Genomic DNA, 15,057 nt, shown 5'->3' with positions numbered 1-15,057 from the left:
TTGAATGGTATTGCAATATTTTCTAACATATTTGAGAATAAAAATACATACACCTTTTTTCTGCTGTCACTACCTGAACATTAAATGCCAATCATGCATAATTTTGTGCATCGAATTTGCAGTTACTCCTTTAAATCCATGCACTCCATTAAAATCCTAGTTAATGTCAAGCAAAAGTTATTTTTAAATCTATTTGGCCTATGCACTTTTTCCAATACCTTTTGCATGCCACTTAATTCTAACCTTTTTTCTTATTTCCCTTCTTCCCACCTTCCTGTCTTTTCTTGAAATGTCCCCCTTCTCTGGTAGCTGGTTTGAATTTCAGGTACCTGTTTTTCTCTTTCTCAGACACCACACGTGGTTCTGCTGTTAAAAGGTTTTCTATCACATTTGCTCGACACCCAACCAATGGTATGTTTTGCTTTTATTTAAAAAAAATATTCCCTTGCTTCATCCCTCTCAAAAATGGGATGCATATTATTATCCCACTATCTTTCTACATTCCATCTTAAGCACATAGACATTTATCCAATTATTAGGTATGGCAATTAATTAATCCCTTTTCATATATTAATTTCATTTTTTAAATTCACACATCAAATCTTTTGGGGAAATAATATGAAAAATTAGTTCAAGTCTAATTATACACATTCATCCAAATGACTGTTGCAATGAATACATCTTAATACATGCTTTTAAAAGCTCCTTGGACTCTCTTCATAATATTCTTTGCCTTCTTGCTGCATTAGATATTTTCATCCTGAACCTTTGTACCACAGCATAAAAAAATGTCTTGCTAAATCAGATCAAAGTGCATTTTCTTAAGCATTTTGTTTCCAATAGCAACCATCAGATGGTGTTGAGAATTGCAGAAGGCAAAAAAGAAAAGGCATTTCTACTTCTTTTTGTCTTCAGCACCCCAAGCTACATTGCCTTTAAACTTGGGTTACTGTTTAATTTCATTAACAGTTATTGATAAGAGCACCTTGTTAATTTAAATTGTCGTTTAAAATAAAATCTATCAATCATCTTTCTTGAAATTGCATTGCATTAAAATAAAAGTTAAAACAGTACACTATACTAACATTATCACAAGTTGTTTCCCTTATTTAAATCATCTTCCCATTATGATGGAACCGGGTTTTATTTAATCAATATATATAGCTGCATTCCCTTCAAGACTGTGAATGAGTTCAAAACTGTTCTTGTTGTTGTTAAAATTAAATGTTGGGGAAAAACAACCTTTTTTCAGTTCCCATATGAAACATTTTGCACAAACTTTTCCAGAATGAATCTTTTTATTGTAGAAACTGAACTGATTGCCACACAATAATAATGCTCCCTCAGTCCTTAATTCAAAATTTTCCAGTACTATTAAGTAAGAAAAAGATCAATAAGAAAAAAAAATGTGGGGTCTTACTGAGGTTATAGAATTATAGTTAACTCTTTGATACATTTGATTATTAGAAACAATCTAAATAATGCAGGAAATACTTGACTTATGATCATATAGTTGAGCCCAGAATTTTGGTCATAATTCGTTGTGGTCCGAAGTTGATTGGACTTGATTTTATGACTGTTTTTACAATGATTGCTAAGTAACTCACTGTGGTTGTTAAGCAAATTAAATGGTTGTTAAGCAAATCACATGTTCGTAACTTCAAATCCAGCTTAGCCAATGGGTGTTTTTTGCCAGAAAATGGCAAAAAAGTTGTAAAATGTGATCATGTGACCACGGCATAGTGCATCAGGTTGCAAATTGTCAAGCACCTGAACTGTGATTATGTGACCATAGGGTGGTGCAACAATTGTAACTTGAGGATAGTTGTAGCTTTTTTTGAGTCCATCATAACTTCAAATGGTTGTTAAGCAACAGTCAGAAAGCAAGGACTGTCTGTAACAGGTCTACTTTAGTTACGAAAAATATTTTAATGACATTTTGTATATATTTTAAATACTGTATGGATTTGGAAATTTGTTTGAAACATGTGAAAACATGTTTGAGCTCTAAAATTAAGCCAACTCAAAAGAGAAAGAAGCTTAATGCAATAATGCAGAGCAATAACGTTGGATTTTTAATGTTAACTATTACATATTTGCATAAGCAAGAAAATTCTGTTTAATAGCTAAATACATTTCATCTAAATTATGTTCTTAATATACTTTGTATATTATGCACAACTACATTACAAAGCTTTCTCTGATCTATTAAATACGTTTCTTAGTATCTTTAATAAATTATTGTATGCTTTAGGTATTCATTTGAATGTTAAAGATACTCTTCGATACATTGGTACTGACTCTTAGGGACAGGCGTGGTTTATTGTCTTTTCCTCACCTTTTCATTGGAGCCTCTCTTTCTCTTGATTTTGGTAACCCTAACCTTTTTTTCAGTCTTTCCCTTTTTTTCATCTTGAGTAAAAGAAATATGGTGAAATCAGTACCTACTGACAGTGCTTTACCTTTTCTGGGCCTCTATGCAGAGCATCCAGACCTCTATAGGTGCTGGTCGGTTTCCTCTGAGGAATTTCTAGGCTCCAGTGGTATGTCTTTATAGCTTTCAAATGTAAGACGGCAGGGTGGCTTTCTGTTGCTGCGCTAACCCTTTCATTGTCTTCCATTTTGAGATAGAGATATGTCTTGCAATAAAAATTACCCTAGAACTATTGTTTAATTAAAAGCTGGGCTTGTTTTTAAGACATTAACTTAAGAAAGAAGTTTTCTTTTTCTTTTACACAGAAACAGCCTCTTAGGAAATATCTAAGAGCATTTGATAATTAGATAATAGAACTGCTAAAGGCTGAGTATATGTGTGACTACTTAGTTCCCACAGTATAGCCAAGGAGAGATACTAATTATAATACAATTTTCCTGTACATTTTTTTCCAAGGTACTGATATCTAAGCATTTGGATAGGCATGAGATCTTTAAGAGAAAAAATAGTTTGTTATAAAATTCTTTCTTGCAATCCTGGAGTTACTTGTGTTTATAGATTTTTCTCTGGTAAAGAAAAGCTGCAGTTCTTGTGGAATTTACTGTAATGCAAAGAAAGGGTTTGCGCTTGCCTGCATGTATACTGTTGTAGTTTATTTTACCAAGCATTAAATACAATTAATTTGAATTATCCATAGAAACTTAATTGCTACGATTAAACCAAATGCCCAAATATCCTTAATAAATATTACTTTACATATGAAATATTATAGTTTTAAAAAAATAAGGAAGCAAAAGTGATATTGAAATCATTGAGAGATTGTGAGTTAACATTAATATTACATTTTAAATGTGTCCTTGTTTTTGAAATAAATGCCTTGAAAATAATTTAGAGATCTAAATTATTGAATGAAATACAGTTTCATTCTTTAAACAATATAATTTATGGACATCATTTTGTGGGCCACTGTCATAATCAATTCATGAAATTCCTTTAAATATCTCATGTATGTCTGTATGTATACATATACACACAATCAACTATTTGTTTATTTGTTAAGTTTTCTTTATTAAATAGTAGAATACCTATAGTTTTGTCTAAAATCATTATATAATTAATGAGGCAGGTATTATTTAACACATGTAAAGTCTTGCATGTTGATATTTTATGAAAGGAGCTTTCTTAAATTTTAACTCAGAATTGTATAATTTAAAATCTTCCAAATTATTTTCATATTTGGGTGGGAAACAGTTTCATTGGTTATATAAATGCTTAGGATATATTGCAACATTAACTTAACTAATTCTTAAATAGGGCTTTTGCTAAAATGCATATATATGTGACTGTAAGACTACAGCTATGTAAGTTATGGTTAAATTGCTGCCTAATTTAAATATGCATGTTCTATTAAGTTTATATAGAATTATGAGCTTCATGTGAAATACCCTCTGAATCCTTTGGTCTAAGTATTGCTTTAGTTTGTGAAGTGGTCAGTGTATTTATATGTACTGTATTTATATACTTGAGTGAGTAGTTTTTGGCCATTCTTTATTCTCTTGTTTGACATGTACTATCTCTGAAAATTTACATTATAGAATCAGGCAAAATTTTGGAACTACTTTTGATGAGAACAAAAGAATTGTCAAAATCAGAAATCTGCTGTGTTGAAAAGTATTTCACTACACATGGCCTCGGGTAGTTTTTTTTTTCCTATTGTACCTTTAAACTTCTGTAGATTACTACCCAAAAAAAGAATTCAATGCTTCAGGGCTTTTATGGTAAAAATCTGTGGGTTTTTTTTCTTTTTTAGGCTTTGAATTATATTCCATGGTGCCTTCAATTTGTCCTCTAGAAACTCTCCATAACTCCTTGTCTTTAAAGCAAGTGGATGAATTTCTTGCCTCAATTACAGCCTCAACCTCGTGTGAAAATTTTCCACATACATCTACAGCTTCCTTTCGTAATTATTTACTATACATTCTATTTTTCAAACTGCAAAACATTGCTAAGTGTAGACAAATCATTAAAAAATGAGAATTAGCACTTTGAGTTGCTTACATATCTCTTTATATACCTAAGGTTTAGAAGAACAGAATCTAAGTGTACAAAACAGTGTCTAAGATAAATAACATTCTATAGCCATAAAATTCAGATTACAGAAGGGGCTATCTTACAATTGTATTAATTTGCTTGTTTGTTTGTATAGATTTAATTTAAAAAATACTTGATTCCAAACAATGCAGGGTACATATTCCATCCTAAGGTCTGTTGAAAAATTTTGATGGCCAGACCTTTAGTGGATGCTAGACAATTTCCAAACAAATATGCATTTCTTATTTCTCCTTTGCTTTAGGATTTTGATAGATTCACTCAGCTGAATCTTGCTTAACAATACTATACAATTGCCAAATTTATGTGTTTCGAATATAATAACAAAGGTTATTTCCATCTCTACAAATACTGAAGATCCCCACAATCTTAAGTTTCTTGTATTATTTCAGCCCCAACAACAATCTCTTGTTCAAGACTACTTTTTAAATCAGCTTCACCTACATCTGAAGACTTGAAAGAACTTATAAACTTTTCCATGTACCAACTTATATGATATTGTAATACAGGTAGTCCTTGATCTATGACTACTTGTATTACAATATCACATAAGCCTATCCATTACGGTTGCAAGTTTTGATTATTGTCAAGTGAGACAACTATGTGATCATCTTGCTTAATGAACCCAATCCCTGTTCTCCCTGTTGTGGGTTGTTAAGCAAAGCATGAGGGAGGCCCTGGGAGGTTTAATGCAGGCCCAGACCTGCACTGCAGCACTTTCCCAGATGTTATGTGGTCTGTCCTAGGCCTTCACTACTTCCTGCAGCATCCTGTGCTCTGCTTCCCACCACACAGTTCTTACAGGCCTTGGACTTGCTTTCCCACCTCAGTGAGTTCCTGCAGGCCTTGCTCCTGTTTCTCAACCTGCTGGGTCTCACCCCATCACAGATTAGTCATTTATCTTTTGATGGATCTTCAGTAAGCAGCTGCTCTGCCACACGGCCGCCTTACACAGTGGAACCCATGTGGCATCAGCCTGGAAGTGGGTGCCATTTTGGCAGTGGCCACAATGAATTGTGGCTGTTCCAAAATGGGATCCATTCCCAGGATGGTATCATTTGACCTCCACTGTGTAGAAAGGCCCTATGGCAGAGTGACTGCTTGCCAGAAATCTATCAAAAAGTGAGTGACCAATCCATGATGAGTGGGAAGTGTGGGACCTACCAGGGTGGGAAGCAGGCCTGCAGGTATCAGATGGGACAGGATGGGGGAAAGTTAGGTGTGGGGGGGGGATGCAAGCTTCCCTATGGTCTGTGGATTGCCAAGTGCTCAAATTTTGTTCACAACCTGTGAGGCCCTGTAGCAGCTGTAATTTTAGGCATGGGTTGTAAGTCCATTTGGTCATAATTTTGAACAGTCGTTGAAGTAATATCATGTCAAGGACTACCTATATACAGGGTAAGGTGTGGACTATTAGAGGAAGACCCAGATTTAATTCCATGGAAACTCACTAGAAGATAATACATCATGTATAGTGCCTGGAACTCCTGAAAGAACAAGAGATAAATCTAATGAATTAAAAAAATATAAATCTATAGCCAAATATACAACAGTAAACAATATCCAGCTGCTCATACTGATGATTGAAAATCCCAGAAAGTGTACTTCCACTACTATTTCAAAGATGATCTGTCCAATGTTTCAATGATGTGGTTCATGATCTAAGGGAGATTGAATAATTTTATTTCCTAAAGATTCACATAGACATAGAATAACAGAGTTAGAAGGGACCTTGGAGGTCATCTAATCCGACCCTCTGCTCAAGCAGGAGAGTCTATACCATTTCAGACAAATGGCTCTCCAGTCTCTTCTTGAAAGCCTCCAGTGATGGGGCACCCACCACTTCTGAAGGCAAGCCATTCCACAGGTTGATTGTTCTCTACTAAGGAAATTTCTCCTTAGCAGTGCTCAAAAAAATAATGTGGTTTTGTTACAGAACTTATCCTGCCCCCGTTAATCTTTTAGGTTCTCCGTCATTTATTGAATCCATTACAGAAAGAAAGTGTTCTTTAAATACATATACCCCTGCTAAAATCCAACCAACAACATTTGAAGACTTTGCAGGGCGGAGATCTGTTGAGCGAAGCCCCTCAGGTAAGTAATGCTTGAAGAAGTTTAAATGTTCTCATATCAGTAAGCTTTTAATTGGTCATATTTTTAACAATCAAATTTATATATTTTTAATCTAATTGAAATCTTTACAAACCTGATTTTCTGTTTTATCTGATCAGCATTGAATTAAAAAGATGAGAAATGTTTTATTAGGCAAAACTTTTTTTAATTTAACTGATAACATATAAGTACAGGTAGTCCTCAACTTACAGCCAGAAGTGAGATAACAATCTTCAGTTATTAAGTGAAACAGTCATTAAGCAAAATATCACAACTCATTTATTCAACAAATGCAATCTTGGTTTGAATGATCCAGAAGTAGTGTTCCCCATATCTTGCAGATCTTGATTTAACTGTCTATAGTTGAAAGTATTTTGTGTGACATTGTTGCTCATAATATCTTGACTCACTATCATTTGCCAGAACTGTTTAGTCTGCTTCCAGCTTTTTTCCTTTCTTGGGATTCCATTAAATATTAAAGCCATATGATTAAAAGCCATATGTGAGGCCAATTATGTAAACATTTCTGTAAGTTATGCGTAGTTATAATTTTAAGTTTAGTGGAGGATTACCAATTTTTAAATTGATATGTGATGTAAAACACATATCCAGAACTTTGTTTTAAGAATGAATCAAAAAAGTGGATAAACACACATTTAAATAATTTAAAAAATTGAGTAAACTCTTGATCTAGTCAGGTTTGACAAGGAGCTTAGTTTTAAGCATTAAAAGGACTTTCAGCTGTTCTGATTTAGTTTTGCTCATAAAATATAAGCATGTATTTTAATGGTGTGCAAAACACCATTCTGAATTTAAACCCAGTTATTTATAGTACAATGCAAATTTCAGACAGACTAGGTGTTAGAGAAAAGTTTTGAACTCATTTGTAGAAATTGTTTTGAATTCAGAATGAGGTGTTATGAATTCAGCTTAAAATTTGACTGAAATAATATTTTGTTTCTGTACAGATGCCACTTGCTCTTCAGTTCCTGATATTTGACTGTACCATTAGAAGACAAAAAGGATTTAAATAATACTAGTGTGATGTTAGTAGTAAAATGCTTTCTGAAAAGAAACTAAGCACTTCAGTCAAAACTTGAAGGAACACTTCATTGCCTCTTCTATAACGAACAAATCCTTAAAGAAAAAGGCAGTTTTTGAAATCATATTTGCCATACAGAGTGTGTTTCACTGTATATAAAATAATTTCTGGAATGTATAAGTTGTATATTTTCAGGTTGAAGGTGACTTCCTTTCTAAAATATAAAAAGCAACAAAGTTTACACTTGTAATTTTAAGGTACTGATATCTTAAATATAAAAACTGCACAAAATATTTTCATCATTGTTGTCTAAAATATGCACACAATGCAAAACCAAAACAGCCTAGCATAGTAGTTTGTATTGCAGACATAGCTAGAAAGGGAGAGAAGACAAGAAAGATTTTTAAAAGGCCATTATTTGGAGATAGATTTACAATAGGCCTTTTAAAAGTTTACAATAAGCCTTTTTTTCATTACCAAGAAATATTAACATGGCTCTGGTTAATGGCTACTTTTCTGAATACTGATCCCTAAACTAGAATTTAGCAACTTTCTGGTACACATGCATGTTGTTTGACTTACAGATGAAAACTGTTTAGGTTCTCGGACTTGGAAAATGCAAGAAAAATTGAACAACCTGCTGTAGAAACTAATACTCTAAAGCTAATGTGTCATATATTTGGAGTCATGTAAGGACTAATAGCATCTATATAATATTGTACAATTGTATCGTTAAAAGTTAAATTTGGTTTCAGTTCACAGATCAGCTTCACTGAAGATTTATTCTAACAAAAAGAAAACATTTTTAATGCTAATGTATTTTATTTCAATTATTTTCTGTCAGCAGCAGTTGTATAGGGAACAAAACCTTGGTGTTAACTCCATTCTGTTCAGTCTTTCATCTGTCAAATGCAAGGTTTAGACTTTAACCTCTCTCCATGCTTCAATTTAAATATGGTTTCTGGAAGTATTGCATCCTTTTCTATTATATTGGGGTACCTCTAGTGAGATTTCTTAGCTAAAGTTGCACTGTCCAAACCTGTGCTCAGTCTTGGTATTGAAGTACCTCTTTCCTATTTGAATATGAGGCATTTTGGGAGTCAGTCATGGGCAATATATACATGATTTACCACATTGTTTGTTTACATCAGTATCTAGAATTTGTACAAGTTTATTCTAACCTATGCTTTAGTATAGGGCATGAATTAATTTTGATTACATTATTTATGAATTTATTTCTTGTTTACATACTCTCCAAAGGTTCTTTTTTTAAAAAAAATATTTGCAACACAGGTTTCTGCAGAATACTGTTTAAAGTATATTCCTATAAAAGGTTAACAGGGCTTTAGAAAAGCAGAAACAGCTGGTCTGTTTACATTCATGATTGTAATTTTATATATCTGTACATGCTGTCATTTGTTGTATTTTCAAATGAAAAGAAGTTGCAACAGAACCAATTCTATGAAATTAACTGTTTCATCACTGAATGTATGGGCATAACCCCATATAGAAAATAGGCATTATCACCGATCTTTTAATCATGCCTACTTGTGGACAATGTTTAAAGATAATAATCAGCATTATCAGATCTCCCAAAAACTGGAACTGTGGTTTTTTAAAAAATTCAGGTTTGTCAACATCTATATATTAATTGTCTTTTGACTTACCTTATGTATCCTGTTCAGTTATTGAATGGTTAATATATTTTCAGTCTTTGCAGTAACTCTGTAATTTATGAATGGCAATATTTTCCTTTATGCTGCAAGAGGCCTGGATTCAGTGCCTTTATAAGAATAAAAATACTTCTCATTCAGTAATTTTCCATAAAAGTGTAATTGCTTATAAAGCTTGCCATGGCATTGCTGTGCATATTATATGGGATTATATAAGCAATTATTAAGATACCAAATATATGATGGGTTCACAATTCTCATTGCATTCATCTTCTAAAATACAAGTTTTTAATATGGACAATGTTTGTCTTGCTCACCTATGAATGTATATGTTATATCTTTTTTCTATACAAAATGTTGTTTAATTATGTGTTAACATTCCAGTCAACCAAAGCATTGGCATAAAAATTGAACGTGCTCTTGAATAAAAGAGAGTCTGCAAAAAAGCAGCATCCATTCTACTTGATCTTTAACAGGATTTTTTTATTGCTACTCATGCCTATACATGCTGGTCAAGGGTCAACAGAATTCAAGCGGTATTGGACTTAGTTCATTTGTGGCTATGTAGAGTTGATAGGCTGATTCCTCTTTTGATTCTGCCCCCAGGTTCTGCCACTCCTCCTCCTACAAAATAGTGTGTTAAAAACAGCTCTTCTGTATTCAAATCAAAATGATATGACACTTTGGTATAAATCTATGCATTAGTATAAATAAAGGGCACACCTCACTATGAGCCACAGTGCAAAATATAAGAGGGATAAGCTCTTTTAATTGACAGATACATGTAATATTCTGGATGTTTTTCAGGATATCTTGTTCTTCAACTATCTGAAAGGATGTGACACTAGATCAAAACCTGTTAACTATTACGTAAGAGTGCCAAACACACAGTAATGAATGGAAATTATAGGAAAGCAGATTGATTATAAGAACACCATTTCCTAGCAATTAGAACAGTTTAACAATAGATCCAATTAATCAAGTAGTTGTGGGTTCTCTTCCCTGGATCTGCTTAGGCAGTGATCTATGCAGAATGTTTGCTTTGATGTTAGTGACAAGGGAGTTGGATTCAAAACGTTAAATGGTCTCCTGTAATTCTACAAAGATGGTTCTTGCTCTTTTCCCTTGTGAATCTTCTTACAAGACTGTAAAGACTCTACCCTACACTTTTATCTCTTCCCCTTTTCCTCTCTTATTTTACTTTCATCTTTCTTTATATTTTTGTATTTTATGCTTTGTAAAAAAATTAATAAAATTTTGGATGGTTAAAAAAAGACTGATAAAACATTTCAACATTAGAATGTCTAACCCTTTCATTAATCAAAATATTTTAAAGATTTTTTCTGTGCTCTGTAGTTCCTTTGTTAGTAACATAAAATAGTCTAAATTCAAATTTTCTCAGAAAAATAAATTTCAATTTTTCGTCAGTCTCATTTTAGACTACTGTCACATTTGCTCATTACTGTTTATTACTTTAGCTCACTGCAATAGAATTAAAGCTATTAATAGGTTTGTACCAAATTTTATACTGCCTTATTCTATATTTTGGTGACATTTTAAAACAGCTTTAATATGCTTAATAGCTATTGATAGCTATGTTAATGATTTAAACTTAATGAAACATGCCTTTTAATTTACAGAGGCATAAGTAATACCATGATGTCATAATGAAACAGCTATACATTTATTGTTGTTTATACTGTTATGGAGTTATTACTATCTGGAATGTCAGTAGATTGTGGGTTGCCAAGTCCTCAACTCAGATACTATAAGATATACTGTAAAATCTTCAAAGATGTGATGCTAAATTGTTCACAGGAAAGTACTATTTACCAGTAAAGAATATCTTTTTTTAAATTTGGATCAAAGGATACATAATTATGATACATTAGATTTGTGTGACAGGAAGAAATTCAGTAAGCGTAGTATCCCACAGTTATGAGTGGTATCTATTATACAATTTTAAAGGCATAGGATTAAGCATTGCTGCTTAATTGGACTATGGAGTGCCAGGCAGCTTTCAAGAAACTTAAGCGGCTATTTGCAGCAGAACCCATTCTAAGATATCCGAACACTGATGCCCCCTTTGTGATTGAAACAGACACTAGTGATGTGGCTGTAGGGGCTGTATTGTTAAAAGAAAACCCGCAGGGAATCCTTCAACCCTGTGCCTACTCCTCCAAAAAACTAACTGATACAGAACAAAGGTGGGCAGTATGGGGGAAAGAAGGCTTATGCAGTTTGATGGATGTTACTGATGTGATGGCACTTAGAGGGGGCTAAACACCTATTTGAAATATGGATGGATCACAAGAATTTGGAAGCTTTAAAAACCCCACTAAAGTTATTCCAAAAACAAGCCCGATGGGCACAGTACTTAAATTGGTTTAACTTCTCCTTACTCTCTATTCCAGGGGGAAGAACTAGCAGATGCCCTATCCATGTTACTGCAATACAATAGTGCCAGACCCAAATAGTCTGTCTGGCCATTCATTCTAACAAGCTGGCAGCAGCAGTGGTTAGGAGGGCCCAGAGAAAATCAAACCAGACATATCCGGTGAAATGCTAAACTTAGCTAAAATCAGCTCTAAAAGATGAATGGCTAATAGCCCGCAAGGAGCAATGCACCCTCAGGGACAGACTTGCTTGGGTGGGGCAAAGCTCTATGTCCCTGCCTCGTGAGCCAGGATTTTACAAACCTGCCATGACTCAAAAGCAGTGGGGCACTTTGGATTTGTAAAAAACCTGTATTTAACCAAAGACAATTTTGGTGGTCATCCCTCAAAAAAGATATTGAGAGCTATGTGGCTAGCTGCCCAGTATGTGCCTCAGCAAAAAGATGGCCAGGGAAGCCCATGGGACTCTTACAACCAGTGGCGAACTCCCATGTTCCCTAGAAGGAAATGTCCATGTAGAATTGCCTGAGAGCGCAGGGAATACCGTGATTTGAGTGGTTATGGACCTATTCTCAAAACAGGTCTAGTTTATCCCATGTCCAAAGATCTCATCAGCCTGTGCCTTAGCCAGACTCTTTATCCAAAATATGTACAGACTCCATGGCATCCCTGATAGCATAATTTCAAAACAAGAGCTACAATTCACTTCGTGGTCTTGGTGCGAGTTTTTAAAACTAACGGGAATTGTCCAAGGCTTAAGCTCCCCCCTCAAACAAATGGGGATGCAAGAGAGCCAACTCCTTTTAAAACAATACCTTAAATGCTATATTATCAACAAGATAATTGGACTGACCTACCGTTTGCAGAAGTGGTATATACATTCAGTGCATAGCAGCACTGGGTTTACTCCATTTAAAGTTGCTTTGGGCCAAGACTTTGTGGCAATCCCCAAACTACCTCTGGAAAACCCCCAAAACCTCTTGTCAGAATGAATACAACAAATGCAAAATACGTGGCCAGTAGCCTGCAAAGTGCTAGAGGAAGCACAAGAAGCCTATAAATGGGAAGCTGATAAAAAGCATGCCAAACCAAAGGAGTTTAAAGTGGGCGACGAAGTGTACCTTTCTTCAAAATACATGCAATCTACCCAACAATCTAAAAATCTGGATCCTAAGTATATAGGTCCTTTCCCCATTAACAAATTGTTTTAGGTCTCTTTCATGGATGCTTTTTATCAAGTGGGATCCATTCTATGACTGCCTTGGTCCACCTGCCATCTCTCTCTCTCTCTCTCTCTCTCTCTCTCACACACACACACACACACACACACACACGCCCAAAGACCTGCAACACAAAGACTTAGTGTATTCAATGATATACTAACTTTAAATCTGTATCCTGGAAAAGAATTGAGAGAGTCCCATATTGAAATTCTCATAAGCCCATAAAACATATGAATTAGCTTTAACACTAGTTCCTATCATCCTAAGTCAGGGCTTTTCAACCAGTGGTACGGGTACCACCTGTGCTACATTGGCACCTGGCAGGTGGTACGCGACCATCCTAGAAAAGTAGCGGAGGAGGGGAATGAGCTGAACCGGTGGCAGCACTGCACAAGCCTGAGCAAGAGATGTCTGGAGCTGCAGGGCTGTCAGGGTTCAGTGGAAGCGCCAGGATCAGTGCCGCTTTCCAGCTGATTGGTGCTTCGGTGCGGTCAGGGCTCAATGGAAGCGCCAGGATCAGCACCAGGCTCCAGCTGGAGCGCGGCGCTGATGCTGGTGCTTCTGCTGAGCCCTGAAGAAGCACCAATCAACTGGAAAGCAGCACTGATCCTGACGCTTCTGCTGAGCCCAGAAGAAGCGCCGATCAGCTGGAATGTTGCAGCATCTCCAGGGTCTTGTGATTTACATTCAGATGCTTGGCAACTGATTCATATTTATGACGGTCACAGTGTCCCAGGGTCATGTGAGGTGACCAAACCCTGCTGCAACCACCCAGCAGACGGGGAATAAAAACCAAACACCCCCCTACCCCCGCTGCCAATCCTCAACAGAAATGCTCACAACAATGAAAACCTCGGACAGGAGGAAGAGTGCCGCCGGGCGCTGTCTTGCTCGGCTGTGGCTTGGGGGGCACTTTTTTCAGTGCCATTGTAACTTCGAACAGTCACTAAGCGAACTGTTGTAAGTCGAGGACTACCTGTACTTTATCACTTTCTTTTTTTTGGTCAAGTTTTTGACCCCTTGCTAGGCGACTGGTGGTACTCGGATGTTGCCATATCCTAAAAGTGGTACAATGGGTGAAAAGGTTGAAAAGCCCTGTCCTAAGTTACCTCATATGTCATGATGTTTAAGTGAAATGAGAACTGCAACCAACAAGCCACCACTGAGGCATAAACATTTGGAGAGAGAAAAGGAGAAAATTTCTAAGGAAGAGCTGATGGCTAAACCAGTCAAAGTGAAATGGAGACAAGAACAGCAAGATGAAATCTGGACTACTGAGAAATGTAATTATCTTTAGAAGACTTTACTCAGTCTGAATTTAAACAAACACATTAAGGTATAGTTACTTAAGTATATGTTTCCTTTCTATTTAAATGTATCAATAAAAACATTTGGATAACTCACAATTTGTTTGAAACTGAAATATTTCATTCACCCACCAAGAGCTAGTTCCTTCAGAACCCTGTTACCAGCCTAGTCAACATTTCAGGGTTTGTTTTTTTAAAAATCCAAAGAAGGGAAATTTATAGCAACAACAGATGACTAAGTCTATCCAGGAAGGAAATAATAGTATTAAGAAGGCATAGGAGTATTTAGTTAAAACCTGGCCAGAAAATGGGACCATTCATGATGACTGGAAGAACAATAAAATAGAGAAATAAAAAAAAGGAAATATGGCACAAGAAGAAAAAAACTGTGTCAACTTTCAGTTCAAAAAAGAAGCATTATAAAGTAATGCTTCACAAATTTTCCCTCATTATCCAAAACAGCTTATCAGAAAGTTATCAAACTTAGAGGACCATCTTATTCCTTCATTCAGGATTGATGTAGCTGAACAAATAATCCTAACTCAAGGACTATCTGCATTATAAAAACACCACCACTGACTAATGTTCATGTTATTTCAACAAAATATCCATTGATCAATTTTTGTCTGAATAGGAAACCGGCAATCTTTAAGTCAATTAAAATATCCATCTTGTGGTGGGTAACGGGTTCATGCATTGTTACCCAAAGGGAAAAAAAAACCTTCTACACAATAATGGGTAATTTATCCCGTTTGGGAAGC

General features: G+C 35.3%; 1 protein-coding gene across 1 annotated transcript in view; it reads left to right on the top strand.

Annotated features, from left to right (window-relative positions):
* Positions 1-9,829, top strand: part of PPIP5K2 (diphosphoinositol pentakisphosphate kinase 2) — a 58,752-nt gene extending 48,923 nt beyond the window's left edge. The window contains exons 28-31 of the mRNA XM_029285182.1: positions 349-411; positions 4,245-4,394; positions 6,509-6,637; positions 7,624-9,829. Coding sequence (XP_029141015.1) covers positions 349-411; positions 4,245-4,394; positions 6,509-6,637; positions 7,624-7,655 — 374 coding nt within the window. The 3' untranslated portion in view covers positions 7,656-9,829. The remainder of the gene's footprint in view (positions 1-348; positions 412-4,244; positions 4,395-6,508; positions 6,638-7,623) is intronic.
* Positions 9,830-15,057: the final 5,228 nt, after the last annotated feature.

Source organism: Protobothrops mucrosquamatus, unplaced genomic scaffold, assembly GCF_001527695.2.
Source record: "Protobothrops mucrosquamatus isolate PMUCROS unplaced genomic scaffold, P.Mucros_1.0 scaffold1382, whole genome shotgun sequence".
Classification (NCBI taxonomy): Eukaryota; Metazoa; Chordata; class Lepidosauria; order Squamata; family Viperidae; genus Protobothrops; species Protobothrops mucrosquamatus.
Note: the sequence above shows the minus strand (reverse complement) of the source record. Positions and strands in the feature narration are given on the sequence as shown.